Source organism: Vombatus ursinus, unplaced genomic scaffold (assembly GCF_900497805.2).
Source record: "Vombatus ursinus unplaced genomic scaffold, bare-nosed wombat genome assembly UNPS02014167.1, whole genome shotgun sequence".
NCBI lineage: Eukaryota > Metazoa > Chordata > Mammalia > Diprotodontia > Vombatidae > Vombatus > Vombatus ursinus.
Window position 1 is genome coordinate 861,020 of NW_020953945.1, and position 23,459 is coordinate 884,478.

At 52.6% G+C, this 23,459-nt stretch overlaps 1 protein-coding gene across 1 annotated transcript in view; it reads left to right on the forward strand.

Moving 5' to 3' along the window:
- The window catches only part of ARVCF (ARVCF delta catenin family member), a 115,681-nt gene that overhangs the window by 69,840 nt on the left and 22,382 nt on the right, over positions 1-23,459 (forward strand). The window contains exons 8-10 of the mRNA XM_027859417.1: positions 12,909-12,980; positions 22,879-23,006; positions 23,102-23,213. Of these exons, the coding sequence (XP_027715218.1) occupies positions 12,909-12,980; positions 22,879-23,006; positions 23,102-23,213 (312 nt within the window). The remainder of the gene's footprint in view (positions 1-12,908; positions 12,981-22,878; positions 23,007-23,101; positions 23,214-23,459) is intronic.

Below are 23,459 nucleotides of genomic sequence, written 5' to 3' on the forward strand. Positions count from 1 at the left end.
TGCTCCACATCAGCCCAGAAATGAGCTCAAGCATGCTCTGACATTGGCCCCCCATGGGGTGCTTTGCTTCTGCCAGAGAGAAATGCCTGGGATTTGAGGTTCAGAAGGCCAGTCTCCCTCCTGAGATTCAGGCAGGGGATTGTTGGGTCAGAGGGTGGGGGTATGCCTCCTCCAAGGTCCCCTAGGCCTTGAGGCACCCTCCCATGGGCCCAGAGTCTGTTTCCCACTTGGCCAGATTTCTTTCTCTGCATCATGAGTTGGAGGGTGACGTGAGGATATCCCAACTGGCCTGGCCCTGCCCTCAGGTGGGAGAGAGCGTGGCCTCTGACAGGGTGAACCTGAGGGGGGCCTGGCTTGACCTCCTCATATAAGGGTGATGGGCCTACATGCTGGGAGGAGGCGCTTTGGGGGGCAGCCATTTCAGCCAAGCTTCTCCATCTCACATCTTAGATGTCCAGCCCCAGAGCCCACACTGGGCCAAGCAGGGAGGGTGGTGGGCTCCTTCCAGGGGGGTTAGCATTCCCCCTTCCTTGGCAGGGGATAGAGCATGTCCTTTGTGCTCTGGGGAGCATGGCAGGAGCTGCTGAGGCCTGACCACTCCTCCCCTCCAGCGAGGGCCTTCCCCCCACAGTCCCCCTGAGGGGCTCACACTGTTCACTCTTTCTGTCCAGAGGGCACAGCCCTAGTCCCCAGGCCTCACCAGGCAGCTGCATCCCCAGGGCTTTCCCCAGGCCTCACATCATGCCAGTCACTGGGGTTGAGGCCCCAGTGCATCCTGGATCTCCTAGGTCCCGAGGTGTTGCTCGGTTGTCTGGCCTGCCGAGATCTGCTGCCTGCCTGCCTCCCCCTCCCCCTTTCATCACTCCCTGCCCCCCTTCAGTGGACGCTGCCATTTGTACGCGGCTCTTTGAACTGACTCCTCTCCTCTCCTCTTCTGCCCATTTCATCATACCTCACGTCCGAAGGGTGCATTTTCCAGAGTTAATTCTCAGGGAACAGCAAAAAACTAATAGTAACCTTTACATAGTGCTCACTTAATGTGCCAGGCACTGTCCTCAGTACTTTACAAATATCGCATTTGCTCCTCGCAACAACCTAGGGAGGTTGGTGCTATTATGATCCCCATTTACAGTTGAGGAAACTGAGGCAGACAGATTAAAGTGACTTGCCCAGAGTCCCACAGCCAGGAAGTGTCTGAGGCTGGGATTTCAACTCCTGATTCCAGGTCTGGTGCTCTAACCACTGCACCACCTAGCTGCCACATGGAAAAAGAGAGTTCTAGGGGTGAGACTTTTGAAAAGGACACAGTAGGTGATCTGTCCGTGAGTTCCCTTCCAGCTTTGACTCCAATGTCCCAATCAGTGCACAGACAAGCAATTTCCCCCCTTCTCTTGGACTTGGGTCCTCAGGCCTTGCCAGCCATCCTCACTCCCTTGAGCTGGGCTGGAGGGAGGTATTGGTCCCCTCTCCTCCCGTGGTCCCAAAGGAGAAATCTGCTGCTGGTTCACACCCAAAACAAATTAGGATTTGTCCACCTGGGCCTTCCAAGATGTCTTCATTCGTCCATCTTCTAAACCTCTGCTCACTCATGGCCAGTTTCCTTGCTGGTGGCTAATTGTCCTATGGGAACTCTTAGCAAACTGGAAAGAAGTCTTGGTATCAGGAAAAACTTCCAAACAGCTAGAGTTGTCCCAAAGTGGAATGAGCTGCCAAGGGCAGTAATGAGCTCCCTGTCGCTGGCGGTATCCAGGAGCAGATAATTGTTGAGGATGGTGGTAGAGAGGATCCTCAGCGAGTGAACTGGACTTGAGGCCTTCTGCTTTCCCCCACTTAACTCCTAAATTTCCTCTTAACTCCTAAAGGGACAGCCAAGAAATTCCAGATGGGTAAATAGGCCAGGCTTTCTTCCCATTGCTTGAGAAACTCAGAGGAACCGAGCCCAGACTAGTGGAGAGAGAGAGGTGGTCTTAGCATCAGGAAGCCTCCTGCCTCTGATCTCTGAGGGCTGCATGACCCTGGACAAGTCACTGAAATGGTCAGCACCCCCATCCATCTCTAAAAGAAGACTTTTGTGTCCAGGACCCCTTTGACAGCCAGTCTGGTGAAGCCCATGGAGCCCTTCTCAGGGCTCATGTTTCAAATGAGTAAAATAAAATCCACAGGACTCCAGAGGGAACTATAGTGTTAAATATAGTAAAATACAGTCATAAAAAGATAGAAAAGACAAATTGCCAGCTTTCTCCGACTGTCAGCGGCACAGCAGGTGGCAGACTGTATTGGTGGAGGGAGTTCCTCTCCTGGGAGTTCTGTACCCTGATGAAGTCACAGGTGAAGACCCAGGATTTAGCCCAGCCCCCAGGGCAGTAAGACCGCCAGCATCTCAGAACCCACCTAGCCAGCGGCACCCTGCCCTGCCTCCATGCGCCTTCCATTGGGGCTCCACAGGAGCTCATGGCTGAGGGCAGAATTCTCAGCGGCATCTGGTGTGGCCAGAGCAGTTCTTCCACCTGAGGCCGGCAGAGAGAAAGCCAGGAGTCGGGTGCTGGGGGAGGGCATCTGTGGGGCCCTGTGGGAGAGCCGGCTGGGCCCTAGGTAACCTGGAGGTGGGGGCGGGGAAGCCAGGCCCTTGGACTACGCCTCTCATCATCGCTCTGTATTTCTCCTTTCTGCGACTCTTGTTTCCTTCTCTGCTGCTTTTCTGGTCCTAAGAGGATTGGTTCAGTCAAGGTGAGTTCTTGTGTCCTTTTCTCTCTGTTCTTTTTCCTTCCTTTGCTCTCCTGGGGCCCCTGGCGGTAGAGAGGGTCAGGCTGGAGCTGAGCTCTGGCCCACATCTATCCAGCTCCCAATCACCAGGTGCAGCCCTGCTCTGACGTAGAATTACAGTGGTTAAAAAAAAGTCAAGGTTTGTGGTGATGGGCCTCTCTGTGCTAAGTTTGTCTTTCCTCAGATGAACAGTCCATCAACAGCCACACTCAGGGCATTTCTAGTTTAGTAGGACCTGCCCCAGATTGCACAGAATAGCTGAGAAGCCAGAGTAATCTCCATGTCATGATGAGGCACTAGAGGAAGCCATTAGTGGAAGAAGATGAAGTTCAGTAGTGATAAATGTAAAGTTCTGAATTGGGTTCAAAAAGTCAATCACACCAGTATGGCACTGGGGAGAGATGACTCGATAAACTAATTCATTGGGAAAGGATCTGGTGGTCTTAGTCAACTATAAGCTCAATGTGAGTCAGCAAGAAAAGATAGAAGGCAAAAAAAAAAATCAATCTTAGGCCTCACTATTAGAAGCAGAGGGTCACAATGGGGCCCTTTGACTGAATCCGGACTTCACAGAACAAAGTGTGGATTCTGTCGAAGGGCCGCACTTGAGGACCTAGAGGGCCACATGTGGCCTCGAGACTGCAGGTTCCCCACCCTGGCTAGAACGAGGGAAATAATCAGCTGGTTGCTGCCCCCTGCCTGAATCAAGCCCCACATGGAGAATCATGCTGTGTTCTGGCTGCTACGTTTTAGAAGAGACTTTGACAAACTGGAGCATGAGTAGGTTGGGGAAGAGACAGGAGAAAAGAACTGAATATTTAGGTTGGAGAAGATAGGGTTTATGTCTTTAAGGGTCTGAAGGCCCGTTATGTGGCAGAGGGCTTAGCCTGCTTCAGCTTGGCCCTGGAGGGACGAACCAGGGGCAATTGGTGGGGGTGGTGGAGAAGTAGATATCAGCTTGATTGGTGGAAAAACATCTAAATTCAGCTCATCTTATGACAGCTGCTATAGTGTCCAGAGTGTAGTGGGCTGCCTCCCCATCCCCAGAGGTCTCTGAGCAGAGGATGGGAGTGTTACTGAGAGAATCTTGTTCCACTGTGGGTTGTCCATGGAGGCCCCTTCCAGCCTTCTCATTCTGTGGCTCTAAGGAGTCCTGCCACGGGAAGCCTGATGCCACCTGGGTCACCACAGAGATGTTGGCGCTCAGGCTGTGGCCCCAGCAGCTCTGTCTGCCTCTCATTTGAACTCTCCTTGGCTTGATCCCTGCTGGAAATCAGGGGTGAATAGTAGGGAAGGTACTAAGGCCAGAGCAGAGCAAGGAGCCCCCATCTCCCATAGGGTGCCCAGCCAGCCCTCCCCCCTTCTGAGGGGAAGATGTCAGTGGTTTGAGCCCCAAGCCCATTCTCTGTGGGGCATCCCCTTAATGCCACCTGGTTGTGGTGCCAAAGACCCAGGGTGCTGTTTCTCTGGCAGGCTGTTCATTAGCCTCCCTACTGATCTTCTGTTGTAGACCTGAACTTTCCCCTGTGTAACTCCAAGTCAGAGGTTCCCTCGAATTCTCCCCCAGGCCCTGGTGGCCTGTGTCCCTAGGTCCCTTTGAATTGGCGAGACTGAGAGGGCAGACTCCCCCGGGCCTGCTTCTGTCTTCAGTCTACTAAAGCTTTCCAGTTCATCATTCTCGTGTGACTTATGCCACCTATGCACCTTGGTGGGTTCAGGCCACCCTGACCCAGGTGCACCAGAAAGAGGGTGGGCCTTACAGGGAGCAGATCTGGAGGCATTTATCTGCTGTTTAATTGCAAGCAAGTTGCTGAACCTTCTGTATACCTATTTCCTCATCTCTAAAATGGGGGTAATGATACACTGAAGCCCAGTGAAATCATAGGCATGGCACAGTGGGTAGAGACTCATCTTCCTGAGTTCAAATCTGGCCTCAGACACTTCCTAGCTATGTGACCCTGGACAAGTCACTTCACCCTGTTTGCCTCAGTTCCTCATCTATAAAATGAGCTAGAAAAGGAAATGGCAAACCACTCCAGTATCTTTGCTGAGAAAACCTCAAACGGAGTAACAGAGAGTTGAACATGAACACCTGAACAATAACACCTTAAAGGGCATTTGGGGTGGTGTGTTTATAAATCTTAAAATACTGTTTAAAAATATAAACTATCGATATTCAAGTTTGTAACTTTTTTAGAAAATGCTCTTCATACCTTTGTAAGTGTAGGGCCTGACATCACTCTATTACTTGGCTCAGGGCTAGAGGGCAAGGACTCTGGAAGGGCTAAGAGACTGTTTCTGATTCAGTAGCTAGCGAGAGGCCTTCAGAAGAAGGGCCTGGTTAGGAATTGAGTTCAGCACCATGGCCAGCAGAGTGCCCATCTTGGCTAGAACCATGGCTAGGGAAGGCAGGTCAATTTTAGCTGAGTTGCAATTGAGCTCTAAGGCCTGATTGGGAGCTTGGGGCTGGGGGTGTGGGGGAAGCAGGGGACCTCAGAAACTTGGGGAGCAGGAAGAGAAGTGACTGCTGTAGGACAGTCGTTATTAGACTTATCATGACCACACAGCAACACTTGGTTGTTTGTGGAACAGACTCAAATGCAGTCAGTGTTTCAGGGCTTGTGAAGGGTCTGGCTGCGTTGTCTGAGCTTCCCATAAGCCCTCCCAGACTTTGTTACACTTCTGTGTGCCGGGCTCAGCCAGTGCCAGGCTGGCAGGCAGGGGACTTAAGTGTGTGCCTATATTGTCCCTTTCCTTCTGCGGCATTGAGTGCTTTCCCTTTGGCTGGGGGCCAGCCTTGTAGGACAGACAAGTCAGGAATAACGAGACCTTCCTTGGGTTGTATCTTGGAGATCTAGACTGCCTGCCGTCTAATTCCCAGGCCGGTTGCAAAGCCCCAGTTGGAGCCCTTGGGGTGGGGGTGGGGTATCTGCTTAGAAAAAGGCCTCCCTCCCTTTTGTCCTGGCAGGTGCTGCACACCAGTCTTGGGACTACCCTTGGCCATTAGCTGCCTTTCCTCTCAGCAGATGCCTTCTTAGGAGGCCTTCAAATTGTATTCTCTTGCAGGCAGGGGCCTCTCCTCTGTGTAAGGTTATTAAGGGTCTGGGGACTTTGGCATAGACAGGAGGTTAAACTCCTGGGCTAGGTGGACTTTCAGGCTGGCTGTGCTTCTGGTCCTCAGCTGGTAATTACTGGATGTTCAAAGGGAGAGATTTTCATGCAGAGCTGGTATCAATGTGGGTCAGTCCCAGTCAGTTCAATTCAGTTTGGGGAGGCAGGCAGTTTTCATCGAACGGGCCTGGGCAGGGAGTTGGGACAGCCTGAGTTGTGGGCTTAGCCAAGCTGCTGCATGACCCCTGGCTCTCTGCACCTCAGTTTCCTCATCTAAAGACCTGATGACCAGGGTGGTAGCATGAGAAGGTTACTGGCAGAATCTGCCTTCAGATTCAGCCTGGGTGACCTTGGGCATGTCACACTTCCCCTCCGAGGGCCTCAGTTTCCTCATCTGTAAAATGGAGGGGAGGGGATAGAGCTAAGACTCTAGAGTATCTGTCGGGTGCCTCCCAGCTCCAGTGTTCTGTACTTTGAGTGCAACTTAATCCAAGCCCATGCAGATCGACAGAATACTCACTCCCCTAAGCATACACCAGGTGCCAGCCCGGTCTCTGGGATGGGGGTGCAGAGGTAAAGAGAGCTCAGTCCCTGCCCTCAAAGTGCTTCTCATCTAATAGGGAGGGGGCCAGATAGGTGATTTCTTTGGCACAGAACTCCCAGATGAGACAACTCCCTCCACCAATGCAGGTTACTACCTGTTCCCCAACTTTAGAGAACCCTGAAAGGCTAAGGCGATTTGTCCAAGGCATCACAGCCTGTATCTGTCAGAGGCTGATTCCAATGCCAGCTTTATACCCTGTGCCACACTGCTTTTCCTACTACTTAATCAGGAGGCAAAAAATAGGAATGTAATAGGAGAAGGAATGTGATGAAGGCAGAGTAGCAAGCCAAGGCTGGGGAGCTGGCTGACTTGGAGGAAATAGGGAGGGCTGCCTGGAGGAGGAGGCAGGCCCACCTTCTGCTGAATCCATTTCCTCATCTATCAAGGACTAGTGGCTGAGGGAAGGGCTCGTCCCCAACAGGTTGACCACAGGGAGTGGGGGGGATTGTTAGCCCCAGAAGCTTGTAAAACCATCAGTTGGAGTGCCCCCCATTTGTAGTTAGCCACAGTGATGAAACCACAGGTTCTGGGGAGACCAGCAGCCCTCTCTGCTCTGAGCCACAATCAGAAGACAGGACCCCAGACTCTGCAGCTGCCAGGGGCATAACAGAGCAAGCCAGGATTCCAGCCTTGCTGGTCAGCTCCTGGTGCCCTGGCCTGACCCTTGGCAGAGAGAGCTAGGAGGCTTTGGAGGCACCCCTGGTGGTCACAGAGCTCCCTGCAGAGGCTGAAGGAGAGGGAGAGATGTGGAGGAAGCGTGACTAGGAGAAAGGCATCTGGCAGCTCCAGGCTGGGGTTGTGAGCTTGATAGGTTCAGAGACTCCATTTCAGCTGCCTGCTAAGCAAGGGACTGTGGTGAGCTGATGTGAGTGAGGCAGACTCCTAGGAATGGGCCATTCCTCCTCGTTCACTGGGGGTCCAGGCCAGTCCCGAGAACCAGGGGGTCTTATCTACATGGTGCGGGGAGGTCCTCCCTCAGCAAACACCATGATGTATTGGAAAGAGCTGTTCTCTGAGCAGATCTTCCTGATTTTCTGAATTAACCTTATGTTACCCTCCTGTTCAAAGCACCAGTCATTTCTAAAAGGAAATGAAATGGGTGATTTCGAAATGAAATGGGTGATTTCGACAGCAGGATTATAGCTTCAAAAATTAGAAATCGGGTTATGAGACCAAGCTAGGTGACTTTGGACAAGTCATTTCTTCTCATTGAGCCTCAGTTTTCTCATTTGTAAAACTGAAGGCATTAAATTAAATGATCTCAAGAAGTCCTTCCAGCACTTAAAAAAAGTCTTACGCTCCCCTATTCTGAGATGTTTTCCACCTTTTTTAGTGCTGAGTACAGTGGCTAGTGCCTTGGACTTAGAGTCAGGAAGACCTAGGGTCCAGTTCCATTTTAGATACTTTACTTGCTGGATGACCCTGGGCTGGTAGTTTGACCACTCTCAGACTGAGTTATCGCGTGTGGAAGATTAGGAGGAGGGGCCAATTGGTATCACCTGGGATGCTGGCCACAAGTCAGGAATTCCTGGAATCAGCCTGTCTCAGACTTACTAGTTGACTGGCCTGGGCAGATCAGTTTGTCTTTCTCAGCCTTGGTTTCCTCATGTGTAGAATGGGGGTGAGAGGCAGCAGGGCACAGCCCACTGAGACATGGGCTCAGAGTAAGGGGCACCTAAGGGTCTGATGGGACTTCCCTGAGAGGTGTCTCCCTGAGACTCATCTGCTCCTTCCCAGGAGGGTTGTGGTCTGTGGCCAACACAGAGAGAGACAAAACACAACACGGATGAACTGTATTAGCCTGGGTCACACCTTTGGTGGAAGTCAGCACCGGGGAGATGTGGCCACTGGGGAGACCAGATTCTCAGTTTGAAGCTTCCTGGGTGAGCAGGGACCCATGAGGAAAGCAGGCGTTGCCAGCAAGCAGTTAGCATCCTGCCTCATACACTTCTCATCTGGGTGGCCCTTGACAGGTCACTCTGAGCCTCAGTGTCCTCATCTGTAAAATGGAGGTTGGACTCCAAGGTCTTTTCCAGATGGGAAAAATACATGTGCCAGTGGAGCTCAGATGTTTCAAATCAAACCTTGCTCCTCTGCCCCCCTGCCCCAGGGACATAGTGATGCTCTAGACTTTGGGAGGGGGTCAACATTCTAGGTCCCCAGAACCTACCTAGGGAGTTAAGGAGAAGCTTGGACCCATGATTGCATTAGTTGGGGAACTCCAGGCATGGAATCTCCCTCTGCTGCTGCTGATCAGCAATCTCAGAGAATCATCTGAGTCACTGAGAGACATAGTGACTTGCTCCAACCACATAGCTAGTATGTGTCAGGGCGGGACTTGAATACAGGTGTTCCTAACTCCAAGGCAGGCTGTCAGTTTGCACTTACACCGCTCCAGCTCTCCCTCAGGTTATAGGCCTTCATGTCTTCACATCTTAGGATTTAGAACTTGAAAGGACCAAATTAATTAGCAAGCATTTATTAAGCACCTACTGTGTGCCGAGCACTATGCTCGACTCTGGAGGTACAAAGACAGGAGTGAGACAGTGCTTGCCTAACTAAGGCAGGTGCTCCAGCCCCAGGGCAGTAAGCTTGGCGAAGCCCAGGACTCCTGCTCAGCAGAGGACTTCAGTGCAGAAGGCAAAATACATAGGATTACAAAGGACACCAATTCTATTGGAATATAATATGGGTGCCAGGTTAAGAATCTGGTACTGGGGGCATGCAGTATCGTCATGTCAGAGAGCTCAGGGCTAGGCAGTCAATATCACAGGAAAGTGAGTGGAACCATAGAGCAAGCAGGCAGTGAGATGCTGGTGCTGGTTAGACTCTGGGGTCCTGGGGATTGCCTGGGGGGGGGCGTGAAGACCTGATAATCTAGGACTCATGGGAAGATTGACTCATCCTCTCTCTGATCTGGGTAACTCAGCCCCAGCTGAGATCCACATTGGCTCCCCGGGGTTGCAGGAGGAGAGGGACGAGGTTTCTTCTCAAGGGGCAGACAGGGCAGATGGCAAGGACTGTTGGAGATCATATACCCACACAGCAAGTGGTATGGACTGTGAAATGAGCACTGGTTCTGAAGTCAGGGAGACCTGAGTTCAAATCCCACCTCTGCCTTTTGCTAACTGTATGAACCTGGGCAAGTCATTTAACCTGTCTGCCCCAGTTTCCTCACCAACTCTGGGAGTTCAATCCAACCAAATACACTTTCATGAATTCCTTTTCTTGGTGGATTCAATCACCAGCACACAGTGGATGTCAGGGAAGAGGCAGGGGCTTTCCAGAGAGGACCCTCGCTCACTGCCTCGAGGGAAGACCCCGGCTGGGGGCCAGGGCCCCTACGTCCTGTTCTTGGCTCTGTAACTCCTCCACCCTGTTGCTTCCTCTCTCTTGGCCTCAGTTTCCTCACCTGTAAAAGGAAGGAATTCACTAGAATGGGAGGAAGGCAATGGAGTGATGAAGAGTCCAGAGTTCAGGTCATGCCAGCAGTGTCTAAGGGAACCAGAAGATTGAAAGGGAATTGAAGAATCATACCAAGGGATGATTCAAGCTGAGGAAGGGGGATTGACCTTGTTCTGAGGGGAATGCAGGCCAAGGCAATGTCAGCAAAAGGCCCCTCAGGATGTGAGCCATCCCTGCGTGGTGTGGGCCGCCCTGGGAGGGAGCTCACCTCGCCCCCCAGGAGACATCTGCAAGCCGAGGCTGGGGGAACCTTGGGGGGAGTGTGGGAGAGGGGACACGTGTCGTGCTGTGGCTCAGACTCAATGACCACTGGTACTCTGGGGAGCCCATGGAAGCATAGCCCGAGGCCCCTTCCAGCTCTGGCAGTCTCTGTTCTGTGTTCTGAGGGCCTTCCCCACTCCGACTTGTGCTCTGATGTTTCACGTTCTAACATCCCTCTCAGTTATGTCATTTGATGTTCTGTGTTCTAAGGCCCCTCCCAGCCCTGCCATCCCCCGTTCTAAGACCCCTCTCAGCCCTGCCATCCCCTGTTCTAAGGCCCCTCCCAACTTTGCTGTTCCCTATTCTGAGGCTTCTCCCAGTCCTGACATCCCCTGTTCTGAGGTTCCCACCACCCCTTGCTCTGACATCCCCTGTTCTCTGGCCCTTCCCAGCCCTGACATTCTGTGACACATCATGCCAGCAGGAAGTCTCTTAACTTCAGAGGATCTGGGTTCACATCCTAGGTCTGACTCTTCCTTCTTGTATGATCTTGGACAAATCCTTTAGTGTTTCTGAACCTCAGTTTCCTTCTCTGTAAAAGGAGAGGCTTCTGCTCTAAGTGATCTTAAGGACCCCTACAACTTGACTCTGCTGATCTAAGAGTCCCACATGATCCTTCAACGTGCTGTGCTGGGCCTCAGTTTCCTTCTCTGTAAAAGGAGAGGCTTCTGCTCTAAGTGATCTTAAGGACCCCTACAACTTGACTCTGCTGATCTAAGAGTCCCCCATGATCCTTCAACGTGCTGTGCTGGGCCTCAGTTTCCTTCTCTGTAATACGGGGGGTGGGGTGGACCAGATGACTGATGTGATTCTGGAATGCTCCATGAGGCATAATACAAGCTCCATTGGTCTGTATTCCTCACTTTGAGATCAGATGCTTGGGATAGAAGGGCTGAACTAATCAGTCTCTACCCGAAGTCCATATAGCCTCAGAGGAGGTTCCGGGCCCTGCCTGGGGCGATCCCTGTGTCAGCGGGGGTGGGGAGGGCCCCTCTGGATGTAACACAGGCATGGGGGGGTCTCCTCACCCCCTCCCCCCTGTCCCTTTGGCTCAGTCCTAGCCGGGCTGACCTGATTCTGCCCCTCAGGCCCCGGATGCTGCATTCTGCCTGCCTGAGCCAGGGCCTGGTGTGGAAGGATCCAGATGGGGGAGGGGGGTGAGGAGGGGACTTTGGCTTCCCTCTTCGGGCTTAAGCCCTGCCCCAGACACCTAGTGGTTGGTGACTGTGGTCCAGTCTCTTCCCTTCCTCATCTGTAAAATGGATCCCATTTATCTCCATCCTTTCCTGGGCTCCATCGCTCCCCAGCTGTGGTCCATGGGAAGGTCACTTCAATCTGTCGGTCAGCTTAGACTTTCTGAGCCTCAGTCTTCTCATCTGTACGATGGGGACCCTTCTAGTACCAACCTCCACAGGCCGTGGTGGGGGAGACAGAGTCAGCCTTGGAAGTAGCTACAGCTGGTCACCTCTCCTCCTGCCCGCCCCCTCCCCAGGGCCAACAGTCCAGCGTCTCTTTTGTCTATCAGTCAGTCCACAAGCATTAAGCACCTGCTGTATGCCAGGCACTGTGTCGTCCCCCAGACTCACCCTCTGGCTGCAGCCCATCCCCCTCCCCCTGAGCACCTCCTCTGGTCATTCAATGTTTCATCGGCTTTAAGCTTGGAGATAACTCATTTCCAGACCAGAAGATACCCATCCAGCCCCAAGTCCCACGATGAGGCCAGCCCCCTTCGTTTGATGAGGATGGGAAAGCCGAGCCCAGAGAGGGAAAGGAGGGTCCCAGGGTCACACAGCGAGAGTCCATGGCAGCCACACGCATCCCTCACTGGATCCCTTTAAACTATAGACTTCGGGATCGAGGAGGGCTCCTTCTGGCTCTGAGTCTTCAGATCCAGCATTCCCCTGACCCATTAGGAACACTTTGTCCACCCTGGGCTCCAGGTCCCACCTCCAGGAATCTGCTGACGGCTCCCCAGCCCTTCCGCCTGGTGCAGGGGCTAGCCCTGCCTTCTGACATCAGCCCTGCTCCAGGGACCACCCAGGCTGATGACGGGATGACTCGGCCCTCCCCAGGGCTCCCTGACTGAGGCTCTGGAAGAGGAATGCGAGGGGGAGAGCTGGTGGTACTCCTCTGCTCAAGAGCCTCCTTCGCCTCCCTACTGCCTGCCAGATCCAACACAAACTCCTGGACCTGGTGTTCAAGTCTGTCTGTCCTCTGGTGCCCCACCCCCTACCTTTCCAGCCTCAGCGCACATTCCTGCTGTTCTCCAGCCAGCTTGGAGAGCTCTCTCCCTCTCCTACATACGTCCTATGCTTTCCCATCTCCCCGCTTTTGGCCAGCACCGTTCCTACTCCAGTAACGCCCTCCCCACCAAGTCCACCTGATGAATTCCTCCCTGTCCTGAATCTCCCTCCCCCAGGGAGCCTTCCCTGGCTTCCTTAATCAGCTGCAGCCTTTTCCTGGATAGACCTCCCGATCCCTTTGGTTGTAAGTCTGTGGTCTGTTTATCATGTGGGCATGCTCCCTGTGGTCCTCTTCATTGGCGTCATGTTCTTTCACTGAGGGAAGGGACCTCCCGTCACCAGGACTGTTGGGCACTTGCCCAAAGGCCAGGCCATGAGAATGATGGATGGGCCATCATGGCCCATGTGGGCCTGGAAGGGACCTTCTCACCCTTTCTTTGTTTTGGTTTGCTTTTTTACAGGAAAAAAGAATGGGGGCATGGACAGGAACTTTGATACCCTTGACTTACCCAAGAGATCTGAGTCGGCCAAAGGTAAGCAGGGGCCGCTGGGAGCCATGGGGTCTGGAGAAGGGGGGACATCCTGGGCGTTCCTGCTGCCCTCCCAGATTCCCTGCCCATCACCAGGGGTGCCGGCTCTGGGTGCGTGGACAAACCCAGAATTTGGGGGTCCTCACCCCTTGAGAGTCCCCGTCTCGTCTCTGAGCTAGATGGACCCTCAGAAGTCGGGGGTCCAGGCAAAAAACCTTTATTAAGCACCTGCTGTGTGCCAGGCCCTGTGCTAAGCACTGGGGATACAAAGAAAGGCAAAAGACAGCCCCTAACGTGGGACACAGCTAGCAGACAACCTTGTTTGCTGCATACAGGAGAAACTGGAAATGACCCCCAGAGGGAAGGAGGGCAGCTGACCTCACTCTTAGCTGGCTAAGGATCCCCTCTGCCCCAGAGCCGGCAAAGTCCTCAGGGCTCTGGCTAAAGACCCCTGATAAAGGGGAGTCCCTATCACAACCAGGGTAGTTCTCAGGACTCTGCCTGCTGCTTGTCACCCTGAGCTGTCCCTTAGAAGGCAACTGGGTCACCACAGAGCACTGCTCGTGGAGTCAGCAACACTGAGTTCAAATCCTGCCTTAGACACTTACTAGCTGGAAGACCCTGGATGAGTCACTTAACCTCAGTCTGCCTCAGTTTCCCCATTGGTAAAATGGAGATAATCATATCACCCACTTCCCAGGGTTGTTGTGGGGATAAGTGAGATGACAGATGCAAAGCACCTTACAAACCTTAGCGTGCTCTGTACAGCCTATCAGCGATGACAGTGGTGATCCCGGCTCTTCCATGAAGAGAGGAGGTGAGCTGAGAGTAGATACTCTTTGTCTCCCCCAGTGAAGGCAGATTTCAAAGGAAAGGAGACAAACAAGTAATCTAACCCCTTGTTTTACAGCAGAGGAGACCGAGACCCAAAGACATGCCCAAGGTCTCACAGGTTAGAGATAATGGGAGTGGCTGAAGTGGGATTGGAACCCAGGTCCTCTGGCTTAAGCGCCAGGCAGGACATCGGGCTGCCTCCCATGTCAGAAGCTGCTGGTTGAATATGAGGTTCTAAGGTTCTAATGCTTCCAAACTGAAGACCCTCTGAAGTTTTAAGATTCTGGGCTTTGAACTCATATTTTTGTGTCTCTCTTAGAACACTGGAAATACAGAACTTTAAATGCTGGAATCTAGAACTTCAGAAGCACAAAATCAGATTGCTAGAACCTTAGAATGTTAAAACAGCTGAAACACAGATTCTCAAAACCTTAGAAATATAGGAGATTCGAATCTAGAACCTTAGAAATACACAATCTGAAAATGACAGACTATTACAACATTAGAAATACTGAATTTTTAAATGTTACATATGGTGGTTCTCTTCTCTAACACGTCCAGGCGACTCCTCCTTACAATACCCCATAATCTTCCCTTCTAACAACGGGTCGGCAAGCTAACAGATAAGTACGATGGGGCCAGGTCTGCAGCGATGGCTCCTTCCATGCCTAGGGGCCATCATTATTGTTATGGAGGGGCAGCTAGTGACTCAGTGGATGGAGTGCTGGGCATAGAATTGAGAAGACCTGGGTTCAAATCTCGCTTCAGTCACTAACTAGGTGGGTGGCCTGGGCAGGTCACTTCACTTCTGTCTGCCTCAGTTTCTTCAACTGTAAAATTAAGATAATAATAGCACCTGCCTCCCAGGTCTGTTGTTAGGATCAAATGAAGTAATATTTGTGAAGGTGCTTAGAACAGCACCTGACAGTAAGCACTATATAAATGCTAGTTATTAGTATTATTATTATGACTTCTCTTCAAAGAGGTGAGAGGCATACATTGGCAGGTGTGGTCCATTGGGTTGATTTATTTTATTTTATTTTTTTTTTGGTCAGGTAATTGGGGTTAAGTGACTTGCCCAGTGTCACACAGCTAGTAAGTGTTTGGTCTGAGGCCGGATTTGACCTCCGGACTCCAGGGCTGGTGCTCTATCCACTGTGCGACCTAACTGCCCCTGGGTTGATTTATTTTGCCCAAGTCACCTGCCTAGGGCCATGCATCAAAGGCAGGCCTTGGGCCTATGCTGTGTAGTCCATCCACTTTCTTTTATAGAGGGAGAAACAGGTCCAGGTTGGATCAGAGGCATGATTTGAACTCAGTTCCTCTGGTTCTGAAACCAGATTCCTATCCATTTTACCACAGTTGCCTCTCTTTCTAGTAATAGCTAGCAACGCGTTAAGGTTTGCAAAGTGTTTTACAAATATCTCATTTAGTTCCTGCAACAACTCTAGGAGACAGATGCTATTATTTTCCCCATTTTACCAATGAGGAAACTGAGGCAGAGAGGCTTAGTGATTTACCCAGGGCCACACATCTAATAGGTGTCTGAAGTGGGATTTGAACTCAGGTCTTCTTGCGCTGCCCATTGAGCTGCCTGGCTGTCTTATCATTGTCATTATTATAAAGTGCGCCTCTGCAGAGGGGGCTCTTCACTGGCGGTCCATAAACTTTCTTTGTTAATATTTTGATCATCGTATTTCAATGTGATTGGTTTATAATCTTTGTATTTTACTTTGTGCATTTAACAACATGATTCTGAGAAGGGATTGTCCAAGGGCCCTGCTCCACTGGACTGAGTGTCCAAGGGGTCAGTGACCCAGCAAAGGTGAAGATGCCCCTGCTCCGCGGGTTACTTGGGAGGAAAGTGGGGTGTAGTGGGAAAGCAGAGTCCTGGGCCCCAAAGCAGGAGACCCAGGTTTGACTCTCCAGCTGGTGTAACCGTGGGTGGTCAGCTCAATCCTGGGCACTGAGCCTCTTTCTTCTCCTATCAAATGGGGAAAATAATCCTTGTACTAGTTTTGAACAAGCTCTGAACACCTTAAAAAGACAGAGAAATGGGAGCTGGGGCGCTATTGTCACTTGAGAGGTGCTCTATAAGTGGGAGGTATTGTAAGCTGGCCCTGGGCCCTCGGCGCTCCTGCCCCCTCTCCTCAGGCACATTCCCGGTGTCAGGGCTCCTTCCTCACTGGTCTTTGTCAGTGCTCACTTCAGAAAGCAGGTCAATGCTGAGAGATGGAGGGAGGGAAGGGGTCCAAGGAACCAGAGGCTCAGCCCAGGAGGGATGCTGCTGTTGCCATGGTGATGGTGTTCCTGGAGGCCAGCTTCCTTTCTGCAGTATCTGTCTCTGGCCCAGAGTGCCCCAGGTAGGGGTGGGAGAGCAGAGGGGATGATGCATGGGCCCTGCTTGGCTCTGGCCTAGAGACAGAGCCTGGATGGGGCCAAGGGCGATGCCAGCCCTGGGGGTGGGGTGGGGGAGGGCACCGTCTTTCTGGGGGAATCTCTGCCCAAGAGCAGCCCTCTAGGTCCTCAGGGCCCTAAAGTCATAAGGGACCCTAAAAGCCATTAAGTCCGACCCTCTCATTTTACAGAGAAGGAAACTGAGGCCTAGGGAGGACAGCTGTCTTGTCCAAGGTCACACATAGAATTATAGATCTATTACTAGAAAGATCAGTTATATGTTTAGTCAGCAGAGTACTAACCCTCACAATAGCCATGTGAGATAGGTGTTATTATTGGCCCCATTTTGTGGATGAGCAAACTGAGTCTCACAGAGGCGTTAAGTGGCTTCCCCAATCACATAGGTAATAAACATCTTGAGTCAGAATTTGACCCCAGGTCTTCAGCACTCCATCCACTGCACCCTGCTGACTGCCTATCCATGAATCCTTTGCTGACCCCCCAGGTGGGGGTCTGCTGCTCTCCACCCAATCCCCTTGCATCTGGCTTGTATGTGCCTATGACGTTACATGTCATCACCCCCAGCTGGGCTGTCAGTTCTCTGAGGAAACGGGCAGGTTTCACTCTGTCTTTGCCTGCCCGGAGCCGAGCATACATTAGGAGTTTAATACATGCTTATTGTATTGACTTGATTGATTGAAATGAGAGGCCGGAGCAGGAAGCTGAGTTATCTTAATAAAATCAAAAACAAGTCAGACTCAAGGCTGGAAGATCTAGGGACCGGTCGGCAAGGAAATATCAGCATGATTGGGCCTGGACAAGAAGCAGTCTGCTTCGGGGCAGGGCGGGGGGGGGGGGGGGGGGTTCCAAAGGATGAGGTCCTTGTCCAGCCTGGTGTGAGCTGAGCCGAGGGTCTGACTGTGACCCATGGCCCAGAAGCCGGGATGTGGCTTCAGCCGTGGACAGCTCCAGCGGCTCTACTCCCACTAGCTGCTGTCTCTCTGCTGCCCCTGGTGGAGGGGAGATGGGTGGCCATCATCAGGGTCTGAAGGACTGATTTATTCCCCTGGACCCCTGGGGACAACCAGTGAAAGTTAGCAGGGAGGGAGATTTCAGCTCTGTGGGTCTTAGATGGGATTCTTGTTCAGGCCTGGGCCTTGGCTGGGGGTGTGTGTGTGTGTGTGTGTGTGGTGTGTGTGTGTGTGTGTGTCAGGGGGAGGGCGGCGCCTCCACACATCGCTTAAGCTTCCCCCTCCCCACCTCCATGTTTAAGCCCTCCTTCTGGGCGTTCTGGAGAGAGACGGCTAACAGAGGAAGCAGGAGAAAGAGCCAACCTGTGCAGGCCTAGGGTCTGGTAGACACAAGATTCTAGATTCAGTTCTGGAGGGGACCTAAGAATTGTCTAGTCCGAAACTTGCGTTTTATCAATGAGGAAATGGAGGAGAAGGTGGGGGTGGGGGTAAATGACTGGTCCAGGGTCACCCAGAGAGCGTGACAGAGCTGCGGATTTAAACCTGAGTCCCTCTTGGGATCACATTGCCTCTCTATGGATAGTAAGTGGGGGATGGACCTCGGGGGGAGTTCTCTTGGCAAGGAAAGGAATCTGTTAGGGTGGGATAACCAGTTGTCAATCAGGAAGACCTGATTTCAAATCCTGCCTCAGACCCTCACTGGCTGTGGGATCCTGGACAAGTCACTTAATCGCTCTCTGCCTCAGTTCCTTCATCTGTAAAATGGGGGTAATCATAACACGTACCACCCAGGATTGTTGCGAGAATCAAATGAGATAATTGTAAAGCACTTAGCGCAGTGCCTGGCACATAGTAGGTGCTATGTAAATATTAGTTGTTGTTGTTGTGAGGACTAAATGAGATCATATTTGCAGACCTTAAGGTGCTATATAAATGCTGGTTGTCATTAATTATTAATAACATATTTAACATAGAATTAATATATTAATATGTAGCACATAATTAATTAACAGTTATTAGTCATAGGACTGTAGATCTAGAGTAGAAAGAGACCTTAGAGGTCATTGAGTTTAACCCCCTCATTTGACAGATGAGGAAACCGAGGCACAGAGGCTAAGAGACTTGGCCAGGGTGATGCAGCTAGTGCCTGAGGCTGAATTTGAACTCAGGGCTTTCTGGCCCCAAGTTCAGTGCCCTCTCCACTGGCCCACACTGCCTTTCAAACATCAGCAAGCATGTATCAAGCACCTACTGGATACCGAACACCGTGCTAACAAGATAAATCCTTCTGAGAGGTTTCTTCTTTCTTGCTGTGCCATTGTAACTCCCCCTCATATGTGGGGAGCAGGAAGGATGCTGGGAACAGGGTCACAGAGGGGGCCCCTGGCCCCCGGGGATGCTCGGAGGCCGCCTGGTGGGTGTCCGAGGGCAGGCCGCTGATGACCGGGCCCTGTCCCTGGACCGCTAAGGGCTCTCCCAAGGTGAGGCGACAGCCAGTGGCAGCTCTGGGCATTTTCAGAGGAAAGGCAGCTTTCTCCCTGCCTCAGGCGCCAGGCCTTCCTTTCCTTCCAGTAAACCCCACCCTCCAAGGCACCCTCCCTGGACATCTCAAGGCCACCTGGCCCCCTCCTGCCTTTCCAGTTTCACCCCTTACACTCCCTGCACTCTCCAGCCCAGCCTCACCAGGTGCCTTGCTGCTCCCTGCACACCACAGTCCATCTCTAGACTCTGAGCATTTGCCGTGGCTGTTGTCTAGGCCCGGAAGGTTCTCCCTCCTCACCTGACGCCTCCCTGAAACCTTCAAGTTTTACCTCAAATCCCACCTTCTGCTGGAGGCCATTCCCTGTCCCCCAGCTGCTGTCTTTACCATCAATGCATCTAGTTATTTATACCAATCAACATTTATTAAGCACCTGCTGTATGCCAAGGACTGTTCTAAGTGCTGGGGATACAAAAGAGGCAAAAAAAAACAGCCTATTTTTCCCACCCCGCCCCGTTAGACTGAGAGCTCCAGGAGAGCAGGGCTGTCTTTTACCTCTTCTTGTATCCCCAGAGCTCAGCACAGTACGTGGCACCTAGTAGTAAGCACTTAATAAGTGTTTGTTGACTGTCTGATCCCTCAGGGCTCAACTGATCAATAATTCTCACTCCTGTATTTTTACTGGTCTCTTTCATTTTCTCCTCACCTGCATTCCCAGCATAGCCCTTCTCCCTCTCCTACCCAGAGAGCCTTCGGTTGTTACAAAGAGTTTTTTTAAAATGGGCAAACACCAATCAGCGAAACTAACCAATGCACGGACCAAGTCTGATGGCATATGCAGCGTTCCAGACCCGCAACGTCCCACCTCTGCAAGGAAGGGGGGGAGTGTGGAGTTTTCTCTTCTTTGGGGCCAAGCTTTGGTGCTGGAATCCTCACTAAGGGAGGATCGGCACAACTGCCGATCGCAGCTGACTGTGATCTCTCTCCCAGTGCTTTTTCACGGGGACCTTCAATGCCTTAGCCCAAAGGAGAGAGGAGCATGGGGAATTCAGGCCTTTATCCCTCACTGTGCCCCCTCGCTTCCCTCAGTCTTGGGTCTCTGGGCCATCCTGGGGGCGGGTCCTCAGATAGTGACCTCGAAGGGCTTCAGGGGCTCAGGAAGGCCAGGACCCTTGCGGCAGAGTCGGGGCTGGCCCCCAACTCCACCCTTTCTCCGAGGGACTCATCCTTTCCTTGGGTTGATATGAAGTCCCGTTTCTACCCCTGCTGACACTTTGGGCCAGGGTAAAGAAAACTGGGACGAGCCCCCATTTCATGAGCCATTTCCCATCTTTTTCACATCAGCCCTGAGGGGTGCACACAGTGGGGCGACAGTGGGCTCCAGTCTTGGGTTCTGGTGATGGCGTTATCAGTTTGATTTGTGATCCCAGCGTCCCGTGCGAGGAAATGGGATTTAGTGCAGAGATGCTACATTAGGGCTGGGAGGAGGGGGGCAGGGTTTGAGTTCAAATCCTGAGGCTGTGTGCCCTCAGGTGAGACCCTCCCTCTCACCTGGACCCCCATTTCCTCCTCAATAAAATGAAAATCATAATTAATGCTCTCATTTAGAGAGGAACCTGAAAGGACTGTGGTAAAAAGGCCCTTTGTAAATCTGGAAACACTCCCAGGCTTGCCCCAGGCTAGGCACTGTTGGGGGGAGATGAGAGAGCAGACGCAGCCCTCCCCTTAAAAAGGCAGTTATAGGATTTAGAAGTGGAATGAACTCTAAGCTTCTGGCCCCCTTTGGCAGGGGACACTCCATCTCCGGGAAGGGAAGGGATAGGACTTGTCCAAGGTCATGCAGCCAGTAAGTAAATGAGCTGGGCTTGGGGCCCAGGCCGTGTTCCGTGGGGAGAGCAAACAACCCAGCCAGAAGCAATCAGACAGAAAGCGAAGCCAGGATTTCAGGAAGCGCGGGACTGTGCCAGGGCTGGCCGAGAAGGCAGGGAGCCCCGGGGGTCTCGGGGATGGGGAGGGGGCCCTGGGGCCAGGCCCACTTTGGAGAGGCTCCGTCCTCCTCCCACTGCCCCCAGCGGCAGGAGCACAGGAAGCGGGAGGGTCCACTTGGCCCAGGAGCAGCTGGGATCCTGCAGATAGAGTGTGGCCCTGAGATATTTTAGGAATCTGAGGTCAGGCCAGCAGGGAGCTGACCATGATTTACTCCAGCCCAGAGTTTCCAGTGTTCTGCCAGGAGGGCTTGGTGTTAGCTTTGGCAGCAAATGGGACAAAGAGGGGATGGGCAGAGTCCTGGGATGGAGAGTGGGCAGGGCCCTCACACGGGTCCAAGCTCAACGTCTTACAGATGGGGAAACTGAGGTCAGAGAGGGCCTACACCCTGCCCCGGGTGAGGCAGATGGCTTGGAGAAGGCACATGCTGGGTCATTGATAGAAATTCTCTCCTCTTTCTATATATTACAAAGACAAACCCCGGCTCCTACCCCGGGTGACTCTGAGCCACCACATTAACAGCAATGATAATAATAATAATCATGGCATTTACATGGCATTCTAAGGTTACAGAGCACATAGATTACATAGATTATCTCATTTGATATTGACAACCCTACCAGGGAGGTGCTTTTTTTTTTCTGTAGGCCGTCAGGGTTAAGTGACTTGCCCAGGGTCACACAGCAGTAAGTATCTGAGGCTAGATTTGAACTCAGGTCCTGACTCTAGGGCCAGTGCTCTCTGCACTGCGCCACCTAGCTGCCCCTGGGAAATGTTCTTATTACCTACATTTTACAGATAAGGAAAGTGAGGCTGAGAGGCGTTCTAAGTGCCTTGCCCAGAGGTCACCCAGCTGACCAATATTGAGGCAGGATTTTAGCTGAGGTCTTCAAGATTCCAAGTACAACAGTCCATCCACTTGGTCATATAGTGGCCCCGAGGCCAAGGCATCTCATCTCTGTGATGGTTGGCTCCCCACCACTCATGCTCACACGTCCTATCCACAGTCAGAGTGGTGGCCTCAGACGTCTGGAAGGCCTCTTGGGAGCCATACGGCTGTGGATAGCTCACTCAGCCAAGGGCCTCGGTTTCCTCATCTGTCAAATGAGCAAACCACTCCCGTGTCTTGGTCAGTGGGGTCACGAAGAGCTAGATAGGACTGAAATGACCAAACAAAAGCCAAAGCATCCCCGAGTCGTGGGGAGGACGGTGGGGCTTGGCCCCGAGGCACTTAATTCCTTGCAGCTCAGAAAACAATTTTTTTTGAGAAGGATTTGATCACTCAAGAGAAAGAGCATTGATTGACTGCTTACTGTATGCCAGGCCCTGGGCCAAGCACACTCAGCTCGGGCATCACAGAATGAGAACATGAGATCAAGTAAAGGCCCTGGGGACAGTTTAGCTTAAAGGAAAAAATGTGTGTAGTGCTGTAAGGTTGGCAAATAGCATTTCATTTGGTCCTCGCCACAACCCTGAGAGGATGATGCTAGCATTGTACCCATTTCACAGATGAAGAAACTAAGGCAGGCGGCAATGGTGTGACCTGCCCAGGGTCACACAGCTAGGACGTGCCTGAGGTTGGATTTGGACTCGGGTCTTCCTGACTCCAGGCTTAGCACTCTGTGTGGCTCTACCCCTAGCCGCTACAGGGAGATTCTTGGTCCTGGACAAGATACGTCTGAGATCATAAAGGGGAGGTCCTTAGAGATCATCTGGTCAACCCTGCCTCATTTCAGATGAGAAAACTGAGGCCTCAGGAGGGAAGTGACTTGTCCAGGGTCACCACGTAGCTAGGAAGCGGCAGAGCAGGACTTGATCTCAGGTCCTCTCTCTCCTGGTCCAGGGTTCTCTCCCAGCTGTGAGATCCTGGGCTTTGGGCCACACAATGCTGGTGTCTCCGGGGCTGAATTGGATCGGGGGGAGATTCTGGCCTGTGCCCCAGGTCCCCAGCGATGTCTCTGTCCTCTGCCTTCCCCCTAGGCTGAATCGGCTCCCCCAGGGCATTGTGTGTGCCCCCCCCCTGCCCTGGCTCTGGGCGCCAGCCCCTCCCCACCAGAGTGCAGCTCAGGCCCTGGGCTCCCCCTCCCGGAGGTAGCTGCCCTCTCTGCCTCGGCGTGGGCAGGTTAGAGGGGCAGGGGGAGAGGGGGAACCTGGAGGCAGAGCTGGTGGGAGGCCCCTGCAGGCCCAGGGAGGGGGCAGGGCTCACGGACCTGGCTTCCCTCTCTCTCCCCAGGCTTCGAACTGCTCTACCAGCCCGAGGTGGTGCGTCTCTACCTCTCCATCCTCACTGAGAGCCAGAACTTCAACACCCTGGAGGCCGCGGCTGGGGCTCTGCAGAACCTTAGTGCTGGCACCTGGATGGTGAGTACCCCGGGGGGCTCCCGGGGGCCCTGCTCTGCCCTGCTCGGCTTCTATACTGCTCAGTAGAAGCCACCTCTGCCTCGGGATGCCCCCAGCAGACCACGAGGGAGAAAGAGCCCCCTCATTCCTGGGGCATCCTATCCAAAGCCACCCTGCCCCAAGGGGCCCTCCAGCCTGGCTCAGGAGTCTTCTCTCCAGGAACCCCGGGTACAGAAGACGGTGCCAGAAACCAGAGCTGGAATTGAATCCTGCCCCATTACTTCATAGCTGGGAGACTGTGGGCAAGTCACTTAGCTTCTGTGAGACTCAGTCTCCTCATCTGTAAAATGAGAGGCTCAGACTCAGTGATCTCAAAGGGCCCCTACAATTCTACCCTGCTGATCTAGGAGTCTCTCTTCTCCTGCTCTCCTCTCCTCTCCTCTCCTCTCCTCTCCTCTCCTCTCCTCTCCTCTC